The sequence below is a fragment of the Mustelus asterias genome, chromosome 5, assembly GCF_964213995.1.
Source record: "Mustelus asterias chromosome 5, sMusAst1.hap1.1, whole genome shotgun sequence".
Taxonomy (NCBI): domain Eukaryota; kingdom Metazoa; phylum Chordata; class Chondrichthyes; order Carcharhiniformes; family Triakidae; genus Mustelus; species Mustelus asterias.
In genome coordinates, this window is record NC_135805.1 from 3632329 (window position 1) to 3653546 (window position 21218).

General features: G+C 44.4%; 1 protein-coding gene across 12 annotated transcripts in view; it reads left to right on the forward strand.

Annotated features, from left to right (window-relative positions):
- Positions 1 to 21218, forward strand: part of enah (ENAH actin regulator) — a 570439-nt gene that overhangs the window by 494651 nt on the left and 54570 nt on the right. For 11 of the 12 annotated variants that reach the window (XM_078212124.1, XM_078212114.1, XM_078212122.1 and 8 more), the window contains 3 exons: positions 1514 to 1571; positions 2019 to 2070; positions 13927 to 13993. In XM_078212124.1, the coding sequence (XP_078068250.1) occupies positions 1514 to 1571; positions 2019 to 2070; positions 13927 to 13993 (177 nt within the window). Of the gene's footprint in view, positions 1 to 1513; positions 1572 to 2018; positions 2071 to 13926; positions 13998 to 21218 lie in introns of those variants that run through there. The other variant, XM_078212126.1, reaches the window with a different exon arrangement.

Here is a 21218-nt window from a genome sequence, read left to right on the forward strand (position 1 = left end):
AGAATCATAGAAACCCTACAGCACAGAAAGAGGCCATTTGGCCCATCGAGTCTGCACCGACCACAATCCCACCCAGGCCCTACCCCCATATCCCTACATATTTACCCACTAATCCCTCTAACCTACGCATCTCAGGACACTAAGGGCAATTTTAGCATGGCCAATCAACCTAACCTGCACATCTTTGGACTGTGGGAAGAATCCGGAGCACCCAGAGGAAACCCACGCAGACACGAGGAGAATGTGCAAACTCCACACAGACAGTGACCCAAGCCGGGAATCGAACCCAGGTCCCTGGAGCTGTGAGGCAGCAATGCTAACCACTGTGCTACCGTGCCGCCCGAGGCATGGTATATTGTCCCGAGGCATGGTACATTGGCATTGGTACAATGTCCCGAGGCATGGTACATTGTCCCGAGGCATGGTACATTGGCAAGACCATGCAGACGCTAGGACAACGGATGAATGGACACCTCTCGACAATCACCAGGCAGGAGTATTCTCTTCCTGTTGGGGAACACTTCAGCAGTCACAGGCACTCAGCCTCTGATCTTCGGGTAAGCGTGTCCAAGGCGGCCTTCACGACAACGCAGAATCGCTGAGCAGAAACTGATAGCCAAGTTCCGCACACATGAGGACTGCCTCAACCGGGATCTTGGGTTCATGTCACACTTTCTGTAACCGCCCCACGACTTGCCTGGGCTTGCAAAATCACTCTAACTGTCCTGGCTTGAAACAGTTCACACCGCTTTAACCTGTGCTTAACCCTCTCTCCACTCACATTGCCTGCACCTGTAAAGACTTGATTACTGTTTAAGATTCACATTCCAACCATTATCTTGTAATTGAGTTTGTGTCTATGTATGCCCTGTTTGTGAACCGAACTCTTCACTCACCTGATGAAGGGGCAAGGCTCCAAAAGCTCATGCTACCAAATAAGTCCTGTTGGACTTTAACCTGGTGTTGTGAGATTACTTACTGTACCTTAGACATAGGTGCAGCCAGGTTTGGCATGAGGGTGATAGCACAGGAGCTTTGGATGGAATAACAGTCTGCTTCTTCTGTCCCGATGTGAGCTTCTTGAAGGCAAATTAAATGGAGTGTTAAGCAGCAAGAATTTTGATGAGGCTTCGCTTGACTGCTGACAGGCCGTCAACATTGAGTTGGAAGATTTGAAGAGTTGGCCCTACTGCAGTGTAATCTTTGGGTGGTTCCTCATTGTTCCTTTTGGCTTTGGGACTTTGACTTGGATTCTTTCTGTGGAATTTTCTCATGAAACTTGCTTTGTGAGGCCGTGTTTTGTTTAGAATAATACCATGGCACGATTGAAAGCATCTCAGGGAATTTTCCCCAGTGTTGTCACCAATTGTCTTCCCACAACTGGGCTCTCATTCTCTGGCTCTCACCTGCTCAGATGGCTCCTTGTTATGCACACCTCATCCACTCTCCCATTGTCTTTTCGTTGTTTGTGTGTAGAATTTGGATAATGGAGTTATTTATTTCTTTCCCTTAGGAGAAGAATTGCTGAAAAGGGTTCAGTTCCTGAGCCAGATCCAAAAGAGGAGAAAAATGTAAGTAGCGGCCTGTGTTTATCGATTTAGGTTTCCAATTACTCGCCTTATTTTAACATGAATTTTCCCTCCTTTCTCTCCTCTCCTCCTTTTTCTTCTCTCTCTCCCTAACCGAGTAAGTTCAAATAGAAACCAGAGCTAATGACTATGTAACTGCCTTAGCCCAAGCCTGTGTTAATAACCTCTGACTGAAGAGTTGAATCAGTGGCACCCGGCTGATTATAACTGATTTGTAAGAAAGTATCTCAACAAAAGGCTGTAAGTTTGATAGAGTTTGTCACTCCAAAGTTATGTGTATCCTCTCTAACCTGTGCATATCAGTCACAGTTAAAACTGTTTAAATACATTTTATCTCCATTATCAATGTGTACCCTGCCAAATTTAATCTGTTTAATAACATTGTAATCATTTTGAGTGTTTTATCTTTGAATGGTTTGCTTTCATTAGGAAGAATCTGAATCTTCAAGTATGAAAGGCCCAACTGCATCAAACACATCAGGTAGGTGTGAAGAACCATGTGGCTCATTTAATGACCTTTGATCTAGCAGTGTAGCTTTTTTGTTTCGCTAGATTTCAGGATGAAATAGTGTTCTCATTGAACAGTTGCTCAGTTACTGAGACCATTGTTGTAATTTCCAACAAATTCTCTGCAAAGTCAACGGAATGAGTTCTGAGTTACTTGTTCTGCAAATCAGATATACCATGAGAGAATACTTGACCACATATCCACCCCATCACGAAGACAGCTTTCATCCCATTTCTATCCTTGTCTCAGTTCATCTGCTGCTGAAGATGAATTTCCAAATGACCAATGGAAAGAACTAAATGACAAGATTTCACATTTTAAGATTTGTACTGTAACAAACTAAAATCAACATCGGGGAGGTAATGGTCTAGTGGTATTATCGCTAGACTATTAATCCAGAAACTCAGCTAATGGTGGTATTTGAATTCAATAAAAATGTCCTTTAGGGAAGGAAATCTGTGGTCCTTACTTTGTCTGGTGTACATGTGCTCCAGAGCCACAGCAATGTGGTTGACTCTCAACTGCCCTCAGGCATCTAAGGATGGGCAATAAATGCTGATGTGGAGATGCCAGCATTGGACTGGGGTAAACACAGTAAGGAGTCTAACAACACCAGGTTAAAGTCCAACACGTTTATTTGGTAGCAAACGCCACTAGCTTTCGGAGCACTGCACCTTCGTCAGGTGAGTGGGAGATGATTGGAAGATGATTGGAAGACTCACATTCCAATCATTATTCATTATTCTGTAAATTGAGTTTGTGTCTTTATATGCCCTGTTTGCTGTGTATGAGCAGATCTCCCACTCACCTGACGAAGCAGCGCTCCGAAAGCTAGTGGCGTTTGCTACCAAATAAACCTGTTGGACTTTAACCTGGTGTTGTGAGACTCCTTATAATAAATGCTGGCCAGCCAGTGATGCCCATGTCACATGAATGAATTAAAAAAAAGATCAAACATTACTTAACAGGGAACTAATACACCAAAGTAAAGGTACTCTCACTTAGTTTATTTATTAGTCATAAGTAAAGCTTACATTAACACTGCAATGAAGTTACTGTGGAATTCCCCTGGTTGCCACAGTCCGGCGCCTGTTCGGGTCAATGCACCTAACCAGCACGTTTTTCATGTTAACTAACCCAACAAAATATAAGAACATAAGAACATATGAAATAGGAGCAGGAGTAGGCCATCTAGCCCCTCGAGCCTGCCCCACCATTCAATAAGATCGTGGCTGATCTGAAGTGGATCAGTTCCACTTACCCGCCTGATTCCTATAACCCCTAATTCCCTTACCAATCAGGAATCCATCTATCCGTGATTTAAACATATTCAACGAGGTAGCCTCCATTACTTCAGTGGGCAGAGAATTCCAGAGATTCACCACCCTCTGAGAGAAGAAGTTCCTCCTCAACTCCGTCCTAAACCGACCCCCCTTTATTTTGAGGCTGTGCCCTCTAGTTCTAGCTTCCTTTCTAAGTGGAAAGAATCTCTCCCTCTCTACCCTATCCAGCCCCTTCATTATCTTATAGGTCTCTATAAGATCCCCCCTCAGCCTTCTAAATTCCAACGAATACAAACCCAATCTGCTCAGTCTCTCCTCATAATCAACACCCCTCATCTCTGGTATCAACCTGGTGAACCTTCTCTGCACTCCCTCCAAGGCCAATATATCCTTCCGCAAATAAGGGGACCAATACTGCACACAGTATTCCAGCTGCGGCCTCACCAATGACCTGTACAGATGCAGCAAGACATCTCTGCTTTTATATTCTATCCCCCTTGCGATATAGGCCAACATCCCATTTGCCTTCCTGATCACCTGTATTCTTATGAATATATCTTAAATATATCTTATGAAATCCTTTTGCCATGTTCACACTTTTGGCAAATATGTAACATTACAGGAATCCTCCCAAAGTGGCTCCAGCAGGCTCACTTCTCTTAACGACAGGCTTTGGGGAATCCTGCGTTGAGTAACTCACTGCAGGATTCCGAGCCCCTGATCTGCTCTGGTAGTTAACTGCATTTATATGGCTAATCCAGTTGAGTTTTCTGGTCGATGGTAACCCCCAGGATGTTGATATGTTTAAGTTTAAGTTTTAATTTTATTAGTGTCAAAAGTAGGCGTACATTAACACTGATGAAGTTACTATGAAAATCCCCTAGTCGCCACACTCCAGCGCCTGTTCGGGTACACTGAGGGAGAATTTAGCATGGCCAATGCACCTAAACAGCACGTCTTTCAAACTGTGAGAGGAAATCGGAGCACCCAGATGAAACCCATGCAGCACGGGGAGAACGTGCAGACTCCACGCAGACAGTGACCCAAGCCAGGAATCAAACCCGGGTCCCTGGCGCTATGAGGCAGCAGTGCTAACCACTGTGGCACCGTGCCATATGGGGATTCCGTCATGGTAGTGTTGTCGAATGTCAAGGTGTAGTGGTTAAATTGTGTTTTTGTTGGAGATGCTCATTGCCTTGCACTTCTTCAGCACAAATATAACTTGCCACTTGTCAGCCCAAGCCTGGGTATTGTCCAGGTCTTGCTTCCTTTGGACATAAACTGCTTCTGTATCTGAGGAGTTGCAAATGGTGCTGAACATTATGCAATAATCAGTGAACATCCCCACTTCTGACCTTATAATGGAAGGAAAGTTATTGATGTAGCAGCTGTTCAAGGTTGAGCCTAGGATATTACCCTGAGGAACTCCCGTAGCAGTGTCCTGGAGCTGAGATGACTGGCCACAACCATCTTCCTTTTTGCTACGTATAATTCTAACCAGCTGAGAGTTTTTCTCCTGTACACACACAAAGGACAAACAGATAGGGTCTCTGAGAGATGGGGTTTGGAGGGTAGGCTTTATAAATTAAAGGATAGAAATTTGGATGCTATCGATCTGAAGCTCCCTGAATGCGTTAAATGTCAGGAAATTCTCACCGATAGAACTTCTTGGCGTCGAGGAGAATACAGAGTTGGATTAGTTCTTCTCATCTCAAGTTTCCTCCAGACAAAGACTGCGATATAGGGTCCTCTCAGGTCCCGCCCCTTGGCAGTGCCAACTTTGCACTGCTCCCTGGCACTGACACCCTGGCAGTTACACCCTGATCTGTCACATTGGACCCAGAAGGAGGTCAAGGTGATAAGCTCTCTGCCTAGGTGCCTCTCTGCCACTGTAAGGTTGCAGTGAGAGGGTCCCCCAAGGGACCTGGATGGGGAGTTGCACATTTTTGAACAAAGTGATGAAATTTGCATTTCTCTAGTCCTCCTGGATTTCAGGAAGATTGAAAGATTATGACTGGAACCAACGCAATTTTCTCCTTTAGTCCTCTCTGGATCCTAGGATGCATCCCATTTGATCCTGGTGACTGATTAACTTCAAATATCAGGGATCAGTGTTGGGACCGCAATTGTTTACGATTTACATAGATGATTTGAAGTTGGGGACCAAATGTAGTGTGTCAAAATTCGCAGATGACATTAAGGTGAGTGGCAGAGCAAAGTGTGCAGAGGACGCTGAAAGTCTGCAAGGGGATATAGATAGTCTAAGTGAGTGGGCGAGGGTCTGGCAGATGGAGTACAATGTTGGTAAATGTGAGGTCATCCATTTTGGTAGGAATAACAGCAAAATGGACTATTATTTAAATGGTTAAAAAATTGGACTCTCACAGCAGCAGAGAGACCTGGGCGTCCTTGTGCAGGAATCTCAAGGAGTTGGTTTGCAGGTGCAGTAGGTAATTAAGAAGGCAAATGGAATTTTGTCCTTCATTGCTAGGGGGATGGAGTTTGAAAACAGCGAGGTTATGTTGCAGCTGTATAAGGTGCTGGTGAGGCCACACCTGGAGTACTGTGTACAGTTTTGGTCTCCTTACTTGAGAAAGGATATACTGGTACTGGAGGGGACACAGAGGAATTCACTGGGTTGATTCCGGAGTTGAGAGGGTTGGCTTATGAGAAGAGACTGAGTAGACTGGGGTAATACCCATTGGAATTCCGAAGAATGAGGGGAGATCTTATAGAAACATATAAGATTATGGAGGGAATAGATAAGATAGAAGCAGAGAAGTTGTTTCCACTGGCGGGTGAAACTAGAACTAGGGATCATGGCCTCAAAATAAGGGGGAGCAGATTTAGGACTGAGTTGAGGAGGAACTTCTTCACACAAAGGATTGTGAATCTGTCGAATTCCCTGCCCAGTGAAGCAGTTGAGGCTACCTCATTGAATGTTTTTAAGGCAAGGATAGATAAATTTTTGAACAGTAAAGGAATTAAGAGTTATGGTGAGCGGGCAGGTAAGTGGAGCTGAGTCCACGAAAAGATCAGCCATGATCTTATTGATTGGCGGAGCAGGCTCGAGGGGCCAGATGGCCTACTCCTGCTCCTAACTCTTATATTCTTATATATGTATCATCAGTCTTTCCACTACCTCCACTTTATCAATGTTAGCCCATCCAGTGTTTCAATTACCTTCTGTTTCACTGACTTTAGCAGCTTGTTTATTGGTAAAGATTGATACAAAGTACTTCTTTAGTACCTCAGTCATTCCCTTTGCCTCTTATGTGTAAATCCACCTTTTTAATCCCAAAGAACCGCCCCCTCTACCCTTCTCTGTACTGTGAAAATTTTGAGGTGGCCTGCTCAATTTCATCTCCATGCCCCCTGAACACCTGGAAGTCTTCCAGAACCCAGCAGCACTCCATTCTGCAGAAAGGATTCCCCTTTCTCTCAGAAGCTGCAGGTGTCAGAACACCCCTTTGTAGTCCTCTGACTGACAGGAGAAGTCACTTTGACTGGGGAGCATTCCTTACCCCACAGCTGCTTACTCAGGCCTACTCTCGTAACACTACATTTTTCAAGTTTTTGAGGCTTCCTGGGCACCGGAGTGTGGCGACTAGGGGAATTTCACAGTAACTTCATTGCAGTGTTAATGTAAGCCTCACTTGTGACTAATAAATAAACTTTAAACTTTACTTTTTAGAAAGATCAAACCTATTAGCAGATTTTGAAGTCTTTTGACGTCCATTGCAGGCATTTGAAACAGTCCATTACCTTGAACTAGCCTTTGATTGACAGCTGAATGGTTTTTACACAGAATGCTCCATGTTTGTTTATTTACCTTTCACTTTGCGGTTGAATGTACCTGAAGTAACCCCCCGACGTTATACCTAACCACAATATTTATATACATGGTAATTGTGCTTGAAGGCTGCAGGCAACCTCAAAGCAGCTTTTACTTAAAGTAAAGTTTATTTATAATGTATTAGTCACAAGTAAGGTTTACATTAACACTGCAATGAAGTTACTGTGAAATTCCCCTAGTCCCCACACTCCGGCGCCTGTTTGGGTCAATGCACCCTAACCAGCATGTCTTTCAGACTGTGGGTGGAAACCGGAGCACCTGGAGGAAACCCACGCAGACACGGTAAGAACGTTCAAACTCCATACAGATAGTGACCCAAGCCGGTAATCGAACCCGGGTCCCTGGCGCTGTGAGGCAGCAGTGCTAACCACTGTGCCGCCCACTTCCCCTTTTCCAAGAAAAATACTTAGCTGCTTTGATAAATAAACAAAGCTTGAGCATGCTGTGTAAAAACCATTCTGGTGATTTACCAGTCATGTATTTGACACATTTTCTATATCTAAAACCTTCAAATCTATCCATTACAACGTGATTCCCCTCTAATATGGGGAGATCAAATGCCAATTGGGTGACTGCTTTGCTGAACACTGCCGTTAAGTTTGCAACTTTTGTTGGCCTGTCATTTTAATTCTCCACCTTGCTCTCTTGCTGACATCTCTGTCCTTGGTTTGCTTCAGTGTTCCAGTGAAGCTTAACTCCAGCTTGAGGAACAGCATCTTGTCTTTCAATTAGACCTTCTGGACTCAACATTGAGTTCAGCAATATTAGATTTCCCTTTTTTCATTTTATTTACCTTTCTCTCTTTACATATTTTGGTTTTTCTCTCATTTTTGTTTTCTGACAGTCCAAGCCACATGTTTTGTTTCTTTTCGTGCCCTACCACCATTCCCTTTGGTCCTCTTCCTGTCACTCAATCATTCCAGTCTTCTACAGTCCTTCCTTTTGTCCACGTCCCACCCAACCCTCGCTCAAAACCAACTACATTCCTAACTTTTTCCAGTTCTGATGAAAGGTCATCGACCTGGAACGTTAACTTTGTTTCTCTCCACAGATGCTGCTAGATCTGCTGCATATTTACAGCATTTTTCATTTTTGTTTAAGCATTAATTATTTAAGCATTACAATTGGCCATTTTAAATAAGTATTAATATTTAATTAAATATTGGATTATAGAACACTACATGAAATATTGAATATTTACTTGCTGTTGGGCCAGTTGCAATTCCAACCTGACCCAGTGATAGAGATGCATTTTTTACACTGGAAATAAAGATTGCTACAGTAGAATTATTAACAATGAACTGTACTGCATGAAAATTCAGGAACAGGCATGAGAAACATGGATTTTCAGCTGTTAGGAACACAAGATGAACCTTGACAGCAGTCCAGTCTCTTGTTACTCTTCAAATTTCTTAGTACCTGTTGGTCACTCTAACACCTGGTATTGCTTTTCTACTTTCTCGTGGTTGCAAAAACACTTTCTCGCAAGCACAAACAAACTGAAAACAACCTTCAAAATTATAGAATGGTGGTACAACTCTCAGGCAGCCATCGGCCCTTCTCATACATGGGCCAGAATTTTCCAGCCATTCTCTCTGGCAGGATCTTCCAGTCCTGCCTGTGGCGAACTCCCACTGCTGGTTTCCAGGCAGAGGGGGGTGCATAGAACAGGAAACCAGATGCCAGTTCCAGCACTGCGTAACACAGGGGAAGTGCAGAAAATCCTGCTCATTGTGTTCACACAGCTTAGAAAAATCCTAAATAAGGCAAGAAACATTCTCGTTGAATAAAATTCATCACCACTCCCAATTTTATTTCCATGCAATTTTGCAAGTGTAGTAAGCATATGAATGCTTGAGTAAAGCCAGTTACTATATTCCCACCAAGACCATACTTAAAATATCCAAAAAAAGGATATGTAGCTAATGCTGAGTACAAAGAACAAAGAACAATACAGCACAGGAACAGGCCCTTCGGCCCTCCAAGCCTGCGCCGCTCATGTGCCCAACTAGACCATTCGTTTGTATCCCTCTATTCCCAGTCTGTTCATGTGGCTATCTAGATAAGTCTTAAACGATCCCAGTGTGTCCGCCTCAATCACCTTGCTTGGCAGTGCATTCCAGGCCCCCACCACCCTCTGTGTAAAATACGTCCCCCTGACATCTGTGTTGAACCTTGCCCCCTCACCTTGAACCTGTGACCCCTTGTGTTTGTCACCTCCGACCTGGGAAAAAGCTTCCCACTGTTCACCCTATCTATGCCCTTCATAATTTTATACACCTGTATTAGGTCGCCCCTCATCCTCCATCTTTCCAGGGAGAACAACCCCAGTTTACCCAATCTCTCCTCATAGCTAAGACCCTCCATACCAGGCAACATCCTGGTAAACCTTTTCTGTACTCTCTCCAAAGCCTCCACGTCCTTCTGGTAGTGTGGCGACCAGAACTGGGCACAGTATTCCAAATGTGGCCTAACCAACGTTCTATACAGCTGCAACATCATATGCCAACTTTTATATTCTATGCTCCATCCAATAAAGGCAAGCATGCCATATGCCTTCTTCACCACCTTTTCCACCTGTGCTGCTACCTTTAAGGATCTGTGGACTTGTACACCCAGGTCCCTCTGTGTGTCTATACTCCTGATGGTTCTGCCATTTATTGTATAGCTCCCCCTTACATTAGATCTACCGAAATGCATCATTTCACATTTATCTGGATTAAATTCCATCTGCCATTTCTCTGCCCAATGTTCCAGCCTATCTATATCCTGCTGTATTCTCTGACAATGTTCATCACTATCCGCAACTCCAGCAATCTTTGTGTTGTCCGCAAACTTACTGATCACACCAGCTACCTCTTCCTCCAAATCATTTATATATATATCACAAACAGCAGAGGTCCCAGTAAAGGACCCTGCGGAACACCACTAGCCATAGACCTCCAACCGGAAAAAGACCCCTCCACTGTTACCCTCTGTCTTCTATGGCTAAGCCAGTTCTCCACCCATCTAGCTAACTCACCTTTTATCCCGTGAGATTTAATCTTTTGCACCAGCCTGCCATGAGGGATCTTGTCAAACGCTTTACTAAAATCCACGTGGACGACATCCACGGCCCTTCCCTCGTCAATCGTTTTTGTCACCTCCTCAAAAAACTCAACCAAATTTGTGAGGCATGACCTCCCTCGTACAAAACCATGCTGTCTATCGCTAATGAGATTATTCAGTTCTAAATGCGCATATATACTATCTCTAAGAATCTTCTCCAACAATTTCCCTACCACAGACGTCAAGCTCACCGGCCTATAATTACCCGGGTTATCCTTGCTACCCTTCTTAAATAACGGGACCACATTTGCTATCCTCCAATCCTCTGGGACCTCACCTGTGTCAAGAGACAAAGATTTCTGTTAGAGTAATATAGCTTTAATATGAGATGACAACAGGAAGTGCACTGGATATTTGAGCAAAATATGATCTTAAAATTGCATCAAGGTAGCCTTTATATATAACTTCCTCATAGCCAAATGCTAAATAAACACTTGTAACTGATTCTCAGAAACTATTAACTAATTTTGGAAATTTCTCATGTTTGTACAGTGCCAGCACTGGGAGAAAGCAATAACTGCTTCTCACAGGCTCCCCTCCTATATTCCAACCATGCTTTACGTCTAATCCTTCATATTTTTAACAGCCGAGCCCTACCTTCCAGTAGATGTGATTGTTTACTTAGAATTTCCCAGAAACTTTCGCACAGAAGCTGGCAATTAAGCCCAATAAATTGTTTTATCCTCCACATGAGCGCAGACTTAATCCCATGTGCCCACTCTCTTTCCATTCCATCTTATCTTCTTTTCACCCTAACCAACTTATTCATAAGTGCTAACATGGCCAGTAGTTCAATAGCGCTGGTAGCACAGCTAACATGAAAGGAAATCTAAGATAGCATTTGATTTGATTTATTGTCACATGTATTGGGATGCAGTGAAAAGTATTGTTTCTTGCGTGCTATACAGACAAAGCATACTGCTCATAGATTACATAGAAGGAAAGGAGAGAGTGCAGAATGTAGTGTTACAGTCATAGCTAGGGTGTAGAGAAAGATCAACTTAATATATGGTAAGTCCATTCAAAAGTCTGATGGTAGAGGGAAGAAGCTGTTCTTGAGTTGGTTGGTATGTGATCTCAGACTTTTGTATCCTTTTCCTGATGGAAGAAGGTGAAAGAGAGAATGTCCAGGATGGGTGGGGTCCTTAATTATGCTGACAGCTTTTCTGAGGCAGTGGGAAGTGTAGACAGAGTCAATGGATGAGAGGCTGGTTTGCGTGATAGACTGGGCTACGTTCATAACTCTTGTTAATGGACTTGTGAACCAGGAGCACGGAATAATACTCTGGAATCATGAGTTCCAATCGTATTAGCTGGGAAAATTTAAATTCATGAATAAACCTGGAATAAAATTCTGAAGTCTCATGGTATCAGGTCAAGCATGGCAAGAAAATCTGCTGAAAATTTGAGTGGGCTCAAAGGGATGAATGGCCTACTTTATTTCTTATGGTTTAAAATGTGAGGTTATTCACTTTGGAAGCAAAAACAAGAAAGCAGATTACTACCTGAATGGCTGTAAATTAGGAGATGGGAGTGTGCAGCGGGACCTGGGTGTCCTTGTGCACCAGTCATTGAAAGTAAGCATGGAAATGCAGCAGGCGGTAAATAAGAAGGCCTTCATTGCGAGAGGTTTCGAGTACAGGAGCAGGGATGTGTTGCTGCAATTATACAGGGCCTTGGTGAGATCACACCTAGAGTATTGTGTGCAGTTTTGGTCTCCTTTTCTGAGGAAGAATGTTCTTGCTCTCGAGGGAGTGCAGCAAAGGTTTACCAGGCTGATTCCGGGGATGGAGGGACTGACGTATGAGGAGAGATTGACTAGGTTAGGATTGTTTTCGCTGGAGTTCAGACTGAGGGGGGATCTCCTAGAGACTTATAAAATTCTAATAGGACTAGACAGGGCAGATGCAGGGAGGATGTTCCCGATGGTGGGGGGAGTCCAGAACCAGGGGTCACAGTCTGAGGATTCAGGGTAGACCATTTAGGATGGAGATGAGGAAACATTTCTTTACCCAAAGAGTGGTGAGCCTGTGGAATTCATTACCACAGGAAGTAGTTGGTGCCAAAACATTGAATGTATTCAAGAGATGGCTGGATATAGCACATGGGGCAAATGGGAGCTGGATGATCAGCCATGATCGTAATGAATGGCAGAGCAGGCTCGAAGGGCCAAATGGCCTCCTCCTGCGCCTATCTTCTATGTTTTACAATTATTCATTTACAGATGTGGGTGTCACTAGCTAAGCCAGCATTTATTTATTTGCCTGAATGTACCATGTTCCCAAAAGAGTAATGCAATAAGTCATCAGCAAGTCTCCAAATTGAGTGTGTCATGGGCATATGACACTTCTGGGTGGCACAGTGGCTAGCATTGCAGCCTCACAGTGCCAAGAACCTGGGTTCGATTCAGGCCTTTGGGTAACTGTCTGTGTGGAGTTTGCATGTTCTCCCCATGCTTGCGTGGGTTTCCTTCTGATGCTCTGGTTTCCTCCCATAGTCCAAAGATGTGAGGTTAGGTGGAGTAACCATGGTAATTGTACAGGATTACGGGGATAGGGTGGGGAGGAGTGGGCCAAGGTAGAGATCTCTTTCAGAGTGTTGGTGCAGGCTCAATGGGCAGAATGGCCTCCTTTTGCACTGTAGGGATTCTATGGTTTCTATATACATAAATGAGGATGTAACTTGCATTCACTTCCCATAGCAAGTGTTGGCACATTTCTTTTACAAGAAAGTACTCTGATTTTCATTTCAGCACCACCTATCCTCAGATATAGATGCTCAGGTTAGAAATGTAGGACTTTGGAACAGAAGTAGGCCTTTTAGCCTTTTGTGCCTGCTCTGCCACTTATTAAGATCCTGCCTGATCTGGTTATGGTCTCCACCTTCTTGTCTTTCCTTCGTAATCCTCGACTTCCTTGTCTATCAAAAATCTATCTAACTCTGCCTTGAATAAATTCAGTGACCACTGCTTTCTGGGGAAGAGACTTGCATAGACTTCCAGCTACTTCACAACCAATAGATTACTTTGAAGTGCAGGTGCTATTAGATAAGCAAATGCAGGAGACAATGTACCCATCAAAAAATGGTCTTCTCTCTAGTTGTAGTGGACTGGTTGCAGAGTTATCTGGTTGCAGCTGAGTATTCATTGCTCTTCTGCCATTGAAGCAGCCAGTGAATTTTACGTTGTTCATGAACCTGAGAGGCTTTGAAAAGAAATGACAATGTCTGTAACTTTATTCTAGAGAGCAGTTCCTTGCACACTAATTGCAAAAAAATGTGGCTGAACAGAATTAAAAGCATACAAAGTGATGATATGAAAATTTATAATAAAAGGGAGAGTTACTGGCTATCATGGAATGGAGGATTTTAGATTGCTATCATTTGAGCTACTTTGATTCCAGCTTGTAACTCACTCTCAGGTATCCACAATTCAGCATCTGAATCTTTCTTCCCTCCTGATTAGAATGCACACCCCTAACTCTGCAGGTGTCTTTTCTCAAATGCAGAACACATATTGCAAATTGCTTTGAATAACAAAGTCATTTTTTAAATAAATGGATTGTGAAACCTGATTATTTTCAGAGACGACCAGAAAGCCTTGGGAAAGATCAAGCACTGTAAATGGCAACAAATCCCCAGTAATATCCAGGTAAGATCTTACAGCTTTCGGGCAACATATGCAGGTAGGCAGTCTGGTGCCATAATATAATGGTATATAATTACTTACAAGTTCTCCATTCTGTAAGAGGTTATGAATTTGTCCTGAGATGTTAAGTATCTGATGTGAGACAAGTTAAAAGAAGGTGCAGGAAAAAGGCACATGGAGGGAGAATAATCTCACAGAAAAACCTTTTTGGTTGATAAGTGATTTTGATAGCTCTGACCTCTTGAGAGTTGCTCCTCATTTTGTTGTAGAATCCTTGTAGGGAAGGAACAATATGTTTTGAAAAAATAGCTTATTCCACAATAAACAAGACTTAAACATTTTACATTACCGTTATGTTGTACCTATCTGACCAAAGTAGACGAATACTACTGTACCTTTTTTTAAGAGCCTAGGTGATGCCATTTGCCTGGTGTTTGTTTTTTCATGATGTCAGCTTGGCTCAGTGGTGATACTGCCTTTTCTGAATCAAGGTTTATGGGTTCAAGCCCCACCCAAGGACTGATCACATAGGCCCAACACTTCCTGGTTCCCCAGCTTGAGGGGTACCCCAATGATGTGCTGGGGAATCCCTTTAGGAAGTTTCCACGGAAATGTTCACCAAGCAATTGCCCAGAAGTGCTAACCTTCTCTGGACAATTGCACTGGGCTGTGAGCTGAATCGCGAACTTTGGATGGTTCTGCCAAATTTATCCTGATAGTTATTCTGAAAAAGTAAGATGGAAAAAAATCACTTCTAACAACAGAGTAACTGTCTAAACACTCAGACGTGGAGATGCCGGCGTTGGACTGGGGTAAACACAGTAAGGAGTCTAACAACACCAGGTTAAAGTCCAACAGGTTTATTTGGTAGCAAACACCACTAGCTTTCGGCGCGCTGCTCCTTCGTCAGGTGAGTGGGAGTTTTGTTCACAAACAGGGCATATAAAGACACAAACTCAATTTACAGAAGAATGAATAATGATTGGAATGCGAGTCTTTACAGCTAATCAAGTTTTAAAGGTACAGACAATGTGAGTGGAGAGAGCATTAGCACAAGTTAAAGAGATAAGACCATAAGACCATAAGACATAGGAGCGGAAGTAAGGCCATTCGGCCCATCGAGTCCACTCCACCATTCAATCATGGTTGATTTCAACTCCATTTACCCGCTCTCTCCCCATAGCCCTTAATTCCTCGAGAAATCAAGAATTTATCAATTTCTGTCTTGAAGACGCTCAACGTCTCGGCCTCCACAGCCCTCTGTGGCAATGAATTCCACAGACCCACCACTCTCTGGCTGAAGAAATTTCTCCTCATCTCTGTTCTAAAGTGACTCCCTTTTATTCTAAGGCTGTGCCCCCGCGTCCTAGTCTCCCCTGTTAATGGAAACAACTTCCCTACGTCCATCCTATCTAAGCCGTTCATTATCTTGTAAGTTTCTATCAGATCTCCCCTCAACCTCCTAAACTCCAATGAATATAATCCCACGATCCTCAGACGTTCATCGTATGTCAGGCCTACCATTCCTGGGATCATCCGTGTGAATCTCCGCTGGACCCGCTCCAGTGCCAGTATGTCCTTCCTGAGGTGTGGGGCCCAAAATTGCTCACAGTACTCCAAATGGGGCCTAACCAGTGCTTTATAAAGCCTCAGAAGTACATCCCTGCTTTTGTATTCCAAGCCTCTTGAGATAAATGACAACATTACATTTGCTTTCTTAATTACGGACTCAACCTGCAAGTTTACCTTTAGAGAATCCTGGACTAGGACTCCCAAGTCCCTTTGCACTTTAGCATTATGAATTTTGTCACCGTTTAGAAAATAGTCCATGCCTCTATTCTTTTTTCCAAAGTGTACGACCTCGCACTTGCCCACGTTGAATTTCATCAGCCACTTCTTGGACCACTCTCCTAAACTGTCTAAATCTTTCTGCAGCCTCCCCACCTCCTCAATACTACCTGCCCCTCCACCTATCTTTGTATCATCGGCAAACTTGGCCAGAATGCTCCCAGTCCCGTCATCTAGATCGTTAATATATAAAGAGAACAGCTGTGGCCCCAACACTGAACCCTGCGGGACACCACTTGTCACCGGTTGCCATTCTGAGAAAGAACCTTTTATCCCAACTCTCTGCCTTCTGTCTGACAGCCAATCGTCAATCCATGTTAGTACCTTGCCTCGAATACCATGGGCCCTTATTTTACTCAGCAGTCTCCCGTGAGGCACCTTGTCAAAGGCCTTTTGGAAGTCAAGATAGATAACATCCATTGGCTCTCCTTGGTCTAACCTATTTGTTATCTCTTCAAAGAACTCTAACAGGTTTGTCAGGCACGACCTCCCCTTACTAAATCCATGCTGACTTGTCTTAATCCGACCCTGCACTTCCAAGAATTTAGAAATCTCATCCTTAACGATGGATTCTAGAATTTTGCCAACAACTGAGGTTAGGCTAATTGGCCTATAATTTTCCATCTTTTTTCTTGTTCCCTTCTTGAACAGTGGGGTTACAACAGCGATTTTCCAATCCTCTGGGACTTTCCCTGATGTGTATTGTGTATTGTCTCCAGACAGGACAGCCAGTGAGACTTTACAAGTCCAGGCAAGTTGTGGGAGTTACAGATAGTGTGACATGAACCCAAGATTCCGGTTGAGGCCGTCCTCATGTGTGCGGAACCTGGCTATCAGTCTCTGCTCAGCAACTCTGCGCTGTCGTGTGTTGTGAAGGCCGCCTTGGAGAATGCTTACCCGAATATCAGAGGCCGAATGCCCGTGACCGCTGAAGTGCTCCCCAACAGGAAGAGAACACTCCTGCCTGGTGATTGTCAAGCGGTGTTCATTCATCCGTTGTCGTAGCGTCTGCATGGTTTCCCCAATGTACCATGCCTCGAGACATCCTTTCCTGCAGCGTATCAGGTAGACAATGTTGACCGAGTTGCAAGAGTATGTACCGTGTACCTGGTGGATGGTGTTCTCACATGAGATGATGGCATCCGTGTCGATGATCCGGCACGTCTTGCAGCATGCTCTCAAGACCAACTGCAACATTGTCATCAAACCAGCAGACAAAGGAGGGGCCATCGTCATACTGAACAGAACGGATTACTGCAAAGAAGAGTACCGACAACTGAACAACGAGAAACACTACAGACAGTTACCCGCAAATCCGACCAAAGAACACACCCGTCAACTCAACACTCTGATCAAGACCTCTGATCCGGACCTTCAGAACACCCTCCGTGCTCTCATCCCATGTACTCCCCGCGTTGGAGATCTCTACTGCCTCCCAAAGATACACAAGGCAAACACACCTGGCCGTCCCATCGTATCGGGCAATGGGACCCTGTGCGAGAACCTCTCTGGCTACGTTGAGGGCATCCTGAAACCCATTGTACAAAGAACCCCCAGCTTTTGTCGCAACACTACAGACTTCCTACAGAAACTCAGCACACATGGAGCAGTTGAATCAGGAGCACTCCTCGTCACAATGGATGTCTCGGCACTCTACACCAGCATCCCCCACGATGATGGCATTTCTGCAACTGCCTCAGTACTCAACGCCGACAACTGCCAGTTTCCAGATGCAATTTTACAACTCATCCACTTCATCCTGGACCACAATGTCTTCACCTTCAACAACCAGTTCTTCATCCAGACACACGGAACAGCCATGGGGACCTAATTCGCACCTCAGTATGCCAACATCTTCATGCACAGGTTCGAACAAGACTTCTTCACCGCACAGGACCTTCAACCGATGCTATACACTAGATACATCGATGACATTTCCTTCCTTTGGATTCATGGTGAACAATCACTGAAACAACTATATGATGACATCAACAAGTTCCATCCCACCATCAGACTCACCATGGACTACTCTCCGGAATCGGTTGCATTCTTGGACACACGCATCTCCATTAAGGATGGTCACCTCAGCACCTCACTATACCGCAAGCCCACGGATAACCTCACAATGTTCCAATTCTCCAGCTTCCACCCTAAACACGTTAAAGAAGCCATCCCCTGCGGACAAGCCCTCCGTATACACAGGATCTGCTCGGATGAGGAGGATTGCAACAGACACCTCCAGACGCTGAAAGATGCCCTCATAAGAATAGGATATGGCGCTCGACTCATCGATCGACAGTTCCAACGCGCCACAGCGAACAACCGCACCGACCACCTCAGAAGACAAACACGGGACACGGTGGACAGAGTACCCTTTGTCGTCCAGTACTTCCCCGGAGCGGAGAAGCTACGACATCTCCTCCGGAGCCTTCAACATGTCATTGATGAAGACGAACATCTCCCCAAGACCATCCCCACACCCCCACTTCTTGCCTTCAAACAACCGCACAACCTCAAACAGACCATTGTCCGCAGCAAACTACCCAACCTTCAGGAGAACAGTGACCACGACACCACACAACCCTTCCACAGCAACCGCTGCAAGACGTGCCGGATCATCGACACGGATGCCATCATCTCATGTGAGAACACCATCCACCAGGTACACGGTACATACTCTTGCAACTCGGCCAACATTGTCTACCTGATATGCTGCAGGAAAGGATGTCCCGAGGCATGGTACATTGGGGAAACCATGCAGACGCTACGACAACGGATGAATGAACACCGCTCGACAATCACCAGGCAAGACTGTTCTCTTCCTGTGGGGGAACACTTCAGCAGTCACGGGCATTCAGCCTCTGATCTTCAGGTAAGCATTCTCCAAGGCGGCCTTCACAACACACGACAGCGCAGAGTTGCTGAGCAGAGACTGATAGCCAGTTCCGCACACATGAGGACGGCCTCAACCAGGATCTTGGGTTCATGTCACACTATCTGTAACCCCCACAACTTGCCTGGACTTGCAGAATCTCACTGGCTGTCCTGTCTGGAGACAATACACATCTCTTTAACCTGTGCTAATGCTCTCTCCACTCACATTGTCTGTACCTTCCAGGTCCCTCTGCACAGCAGCATGTTGTAATTTCTTTCCATTTCGATAATAATCCAATTTGCTATTATTTCTTCCAAAGTGAATAACCTCGCATTTGTTAACGTTATACTCCATCTGCCAGATCCTCGCCCACTCACTCAGCCTGTCCAAATCTCTCTGCAGACCTTCTACACCCTCCACAATTCACTTTTCCACTTATCTTTGTGTCGTCTGCAAACTTTGTTACCCTACACTCAGTCCCCTCCTCCAGTTCGTCTATATAAATGGTAAATAGTTGAGGCCCCAGTACCGATCCCTGCGGCATGCCACTAGTTACCATCCGCCAACCAGAAAAGCACCCATTTATTCCGACTCTCTGCTTCCTGTCGGATAGCCAATCCCCAATGCACGCTAACACCCTACCCCCAACTCCGTGTGACCCAATCTTCTTCAGCAACCTTTTGTGAGGCACCTTATCAAACGCCTTTTGGAAATCCAAAAACACCGCATCCACCGGTGTTCCCCTCCGTCAACCGCACTAGTCACATCTTCATAAAAATCCAACAAGTTCGTCAAGCACGACTTTCTCCTCATGAATCCATGCTGCGTCTGCTTAATCGAACCATTCTTATCCAGATGGCCTGCTATTTCTTCTTTAATAATGGATTCCAGCATTTTCCCAACTACAGACGTTAAGCTAACCGGCCTGTAGTTACCCGCCTTTTGTCTATTTCCTTTTTTAAACAGCGGCGTAACATTAGCCGTTTTCCAATCCGTCGGCACTACCCCAGAATGCAACGAATTTTGATAAATAACCACTAACGCATCCGATATTACCTCTGACATTTCTTTCAGTACCCTGGGATGCATTCCATCCGGACCCGGGGACTTGTCCACCTTCAGTCCCGTTAGTCTACCAAGCACTGCCTCCCTGGTAACATTAATTGTATTGAGGACCTCTCCTCCTACCAACCCTCTATCGTTAATATTCGGTAAACTATTTGTGTCTTCCACCGTGAAGACCGACACAAAAAACTTATTTAAAGTTTCAGCCATTTCCTCATTTCCCACTATTAAATCCCCCCTCTCGTCCTCCAAGGGTCCAACATTCACTCTTGCCACTCTATTCCTTTTTATATATTTGTAAAAGCTTTTACTATCATTTTTTATATTTAGGGCTAGCCTAGCTTCATAACCTATCTTTCCTTCCTAAAGACTCGCATTCTAATCATTATTCATTATTCTGTAAATTGAGCTTGTGTCTTTATCTGCCCTGTTTGTGAACAGAACTCCCACTCACCTGACGAAGGAGCAGCGCTCTGAAAGCTAGTGGCGTTTGCTACCAAATAAACCTGTTGGACTTTAACCTGGTGTTGTTAGACTCCTTACTGTGTAAACACTCAGATGCAGCCTCGCACACACAACAACCACCCACCCCTCCCCCCAGGTGCTTATCCCTTTAAGCATCCCCTTGTCAGTGTCACTTATGCCAAAGCTGTGAAGTCACGATTTGCTGCTCCTGTCTCACCGTTTGATCGAGGAAGGTTGTGCAAGATAGAGGCATTGAATACTGAGGGTAAGTCCATCCAGAATGGCAATCTGACGGAGATTGACACTTTTTGGAAGTTACAGGCCTCTAATCTCAGCTGACTTTTTGGTGCAGTTCTAAGGCAGCTCAGAAGCATCAATCCAGAATCTTGCCTTAAACAGAATGGCAGGAAGAGATACACTTAATTAGAATACATGCTTTTATCTTGGCTGTACATCTGTATTTTCATTTTTCAGTCGTGATTGTGGACATTTTAAGTAGAACTCCTCTGCTCTTCAAATCACAATATTTATCTTTTACATCCTTCTGAAAATGGTAGGAAATTAAAAGGCTATCTATCCTTTCATCTTCTAAGTCTTTAATTTTGGATTTTGTGACTGTGATCCTTTTTCTGCACCCCATGGTGACAGCACTGACCAGGGATTTGGGTTTATGCTCTTCTGCCTTCTGCAGGACATGAACAACACTGACAGGAAAAGGAACCATTGGAAACAAATTCCTGATCTTCAGTTTACTTGCCTGGTTTCTTTAACAGAAAGAAAAGAAAATCTTGCATTTATACAGCTCAGGATGTCCCAAAGTGTTTTTCAGTAAATTTAGTACTTTTATGGGGAACACAGCAGGCAATTTACACACAGCAAGTTCCCACAGCAATGTGCTAAGGACCAGATAATGTGCTTTAAGTGATGTTGATTAGGGGATAAATATAGACTCAGAAACTAGAGAGAACTTCTCTG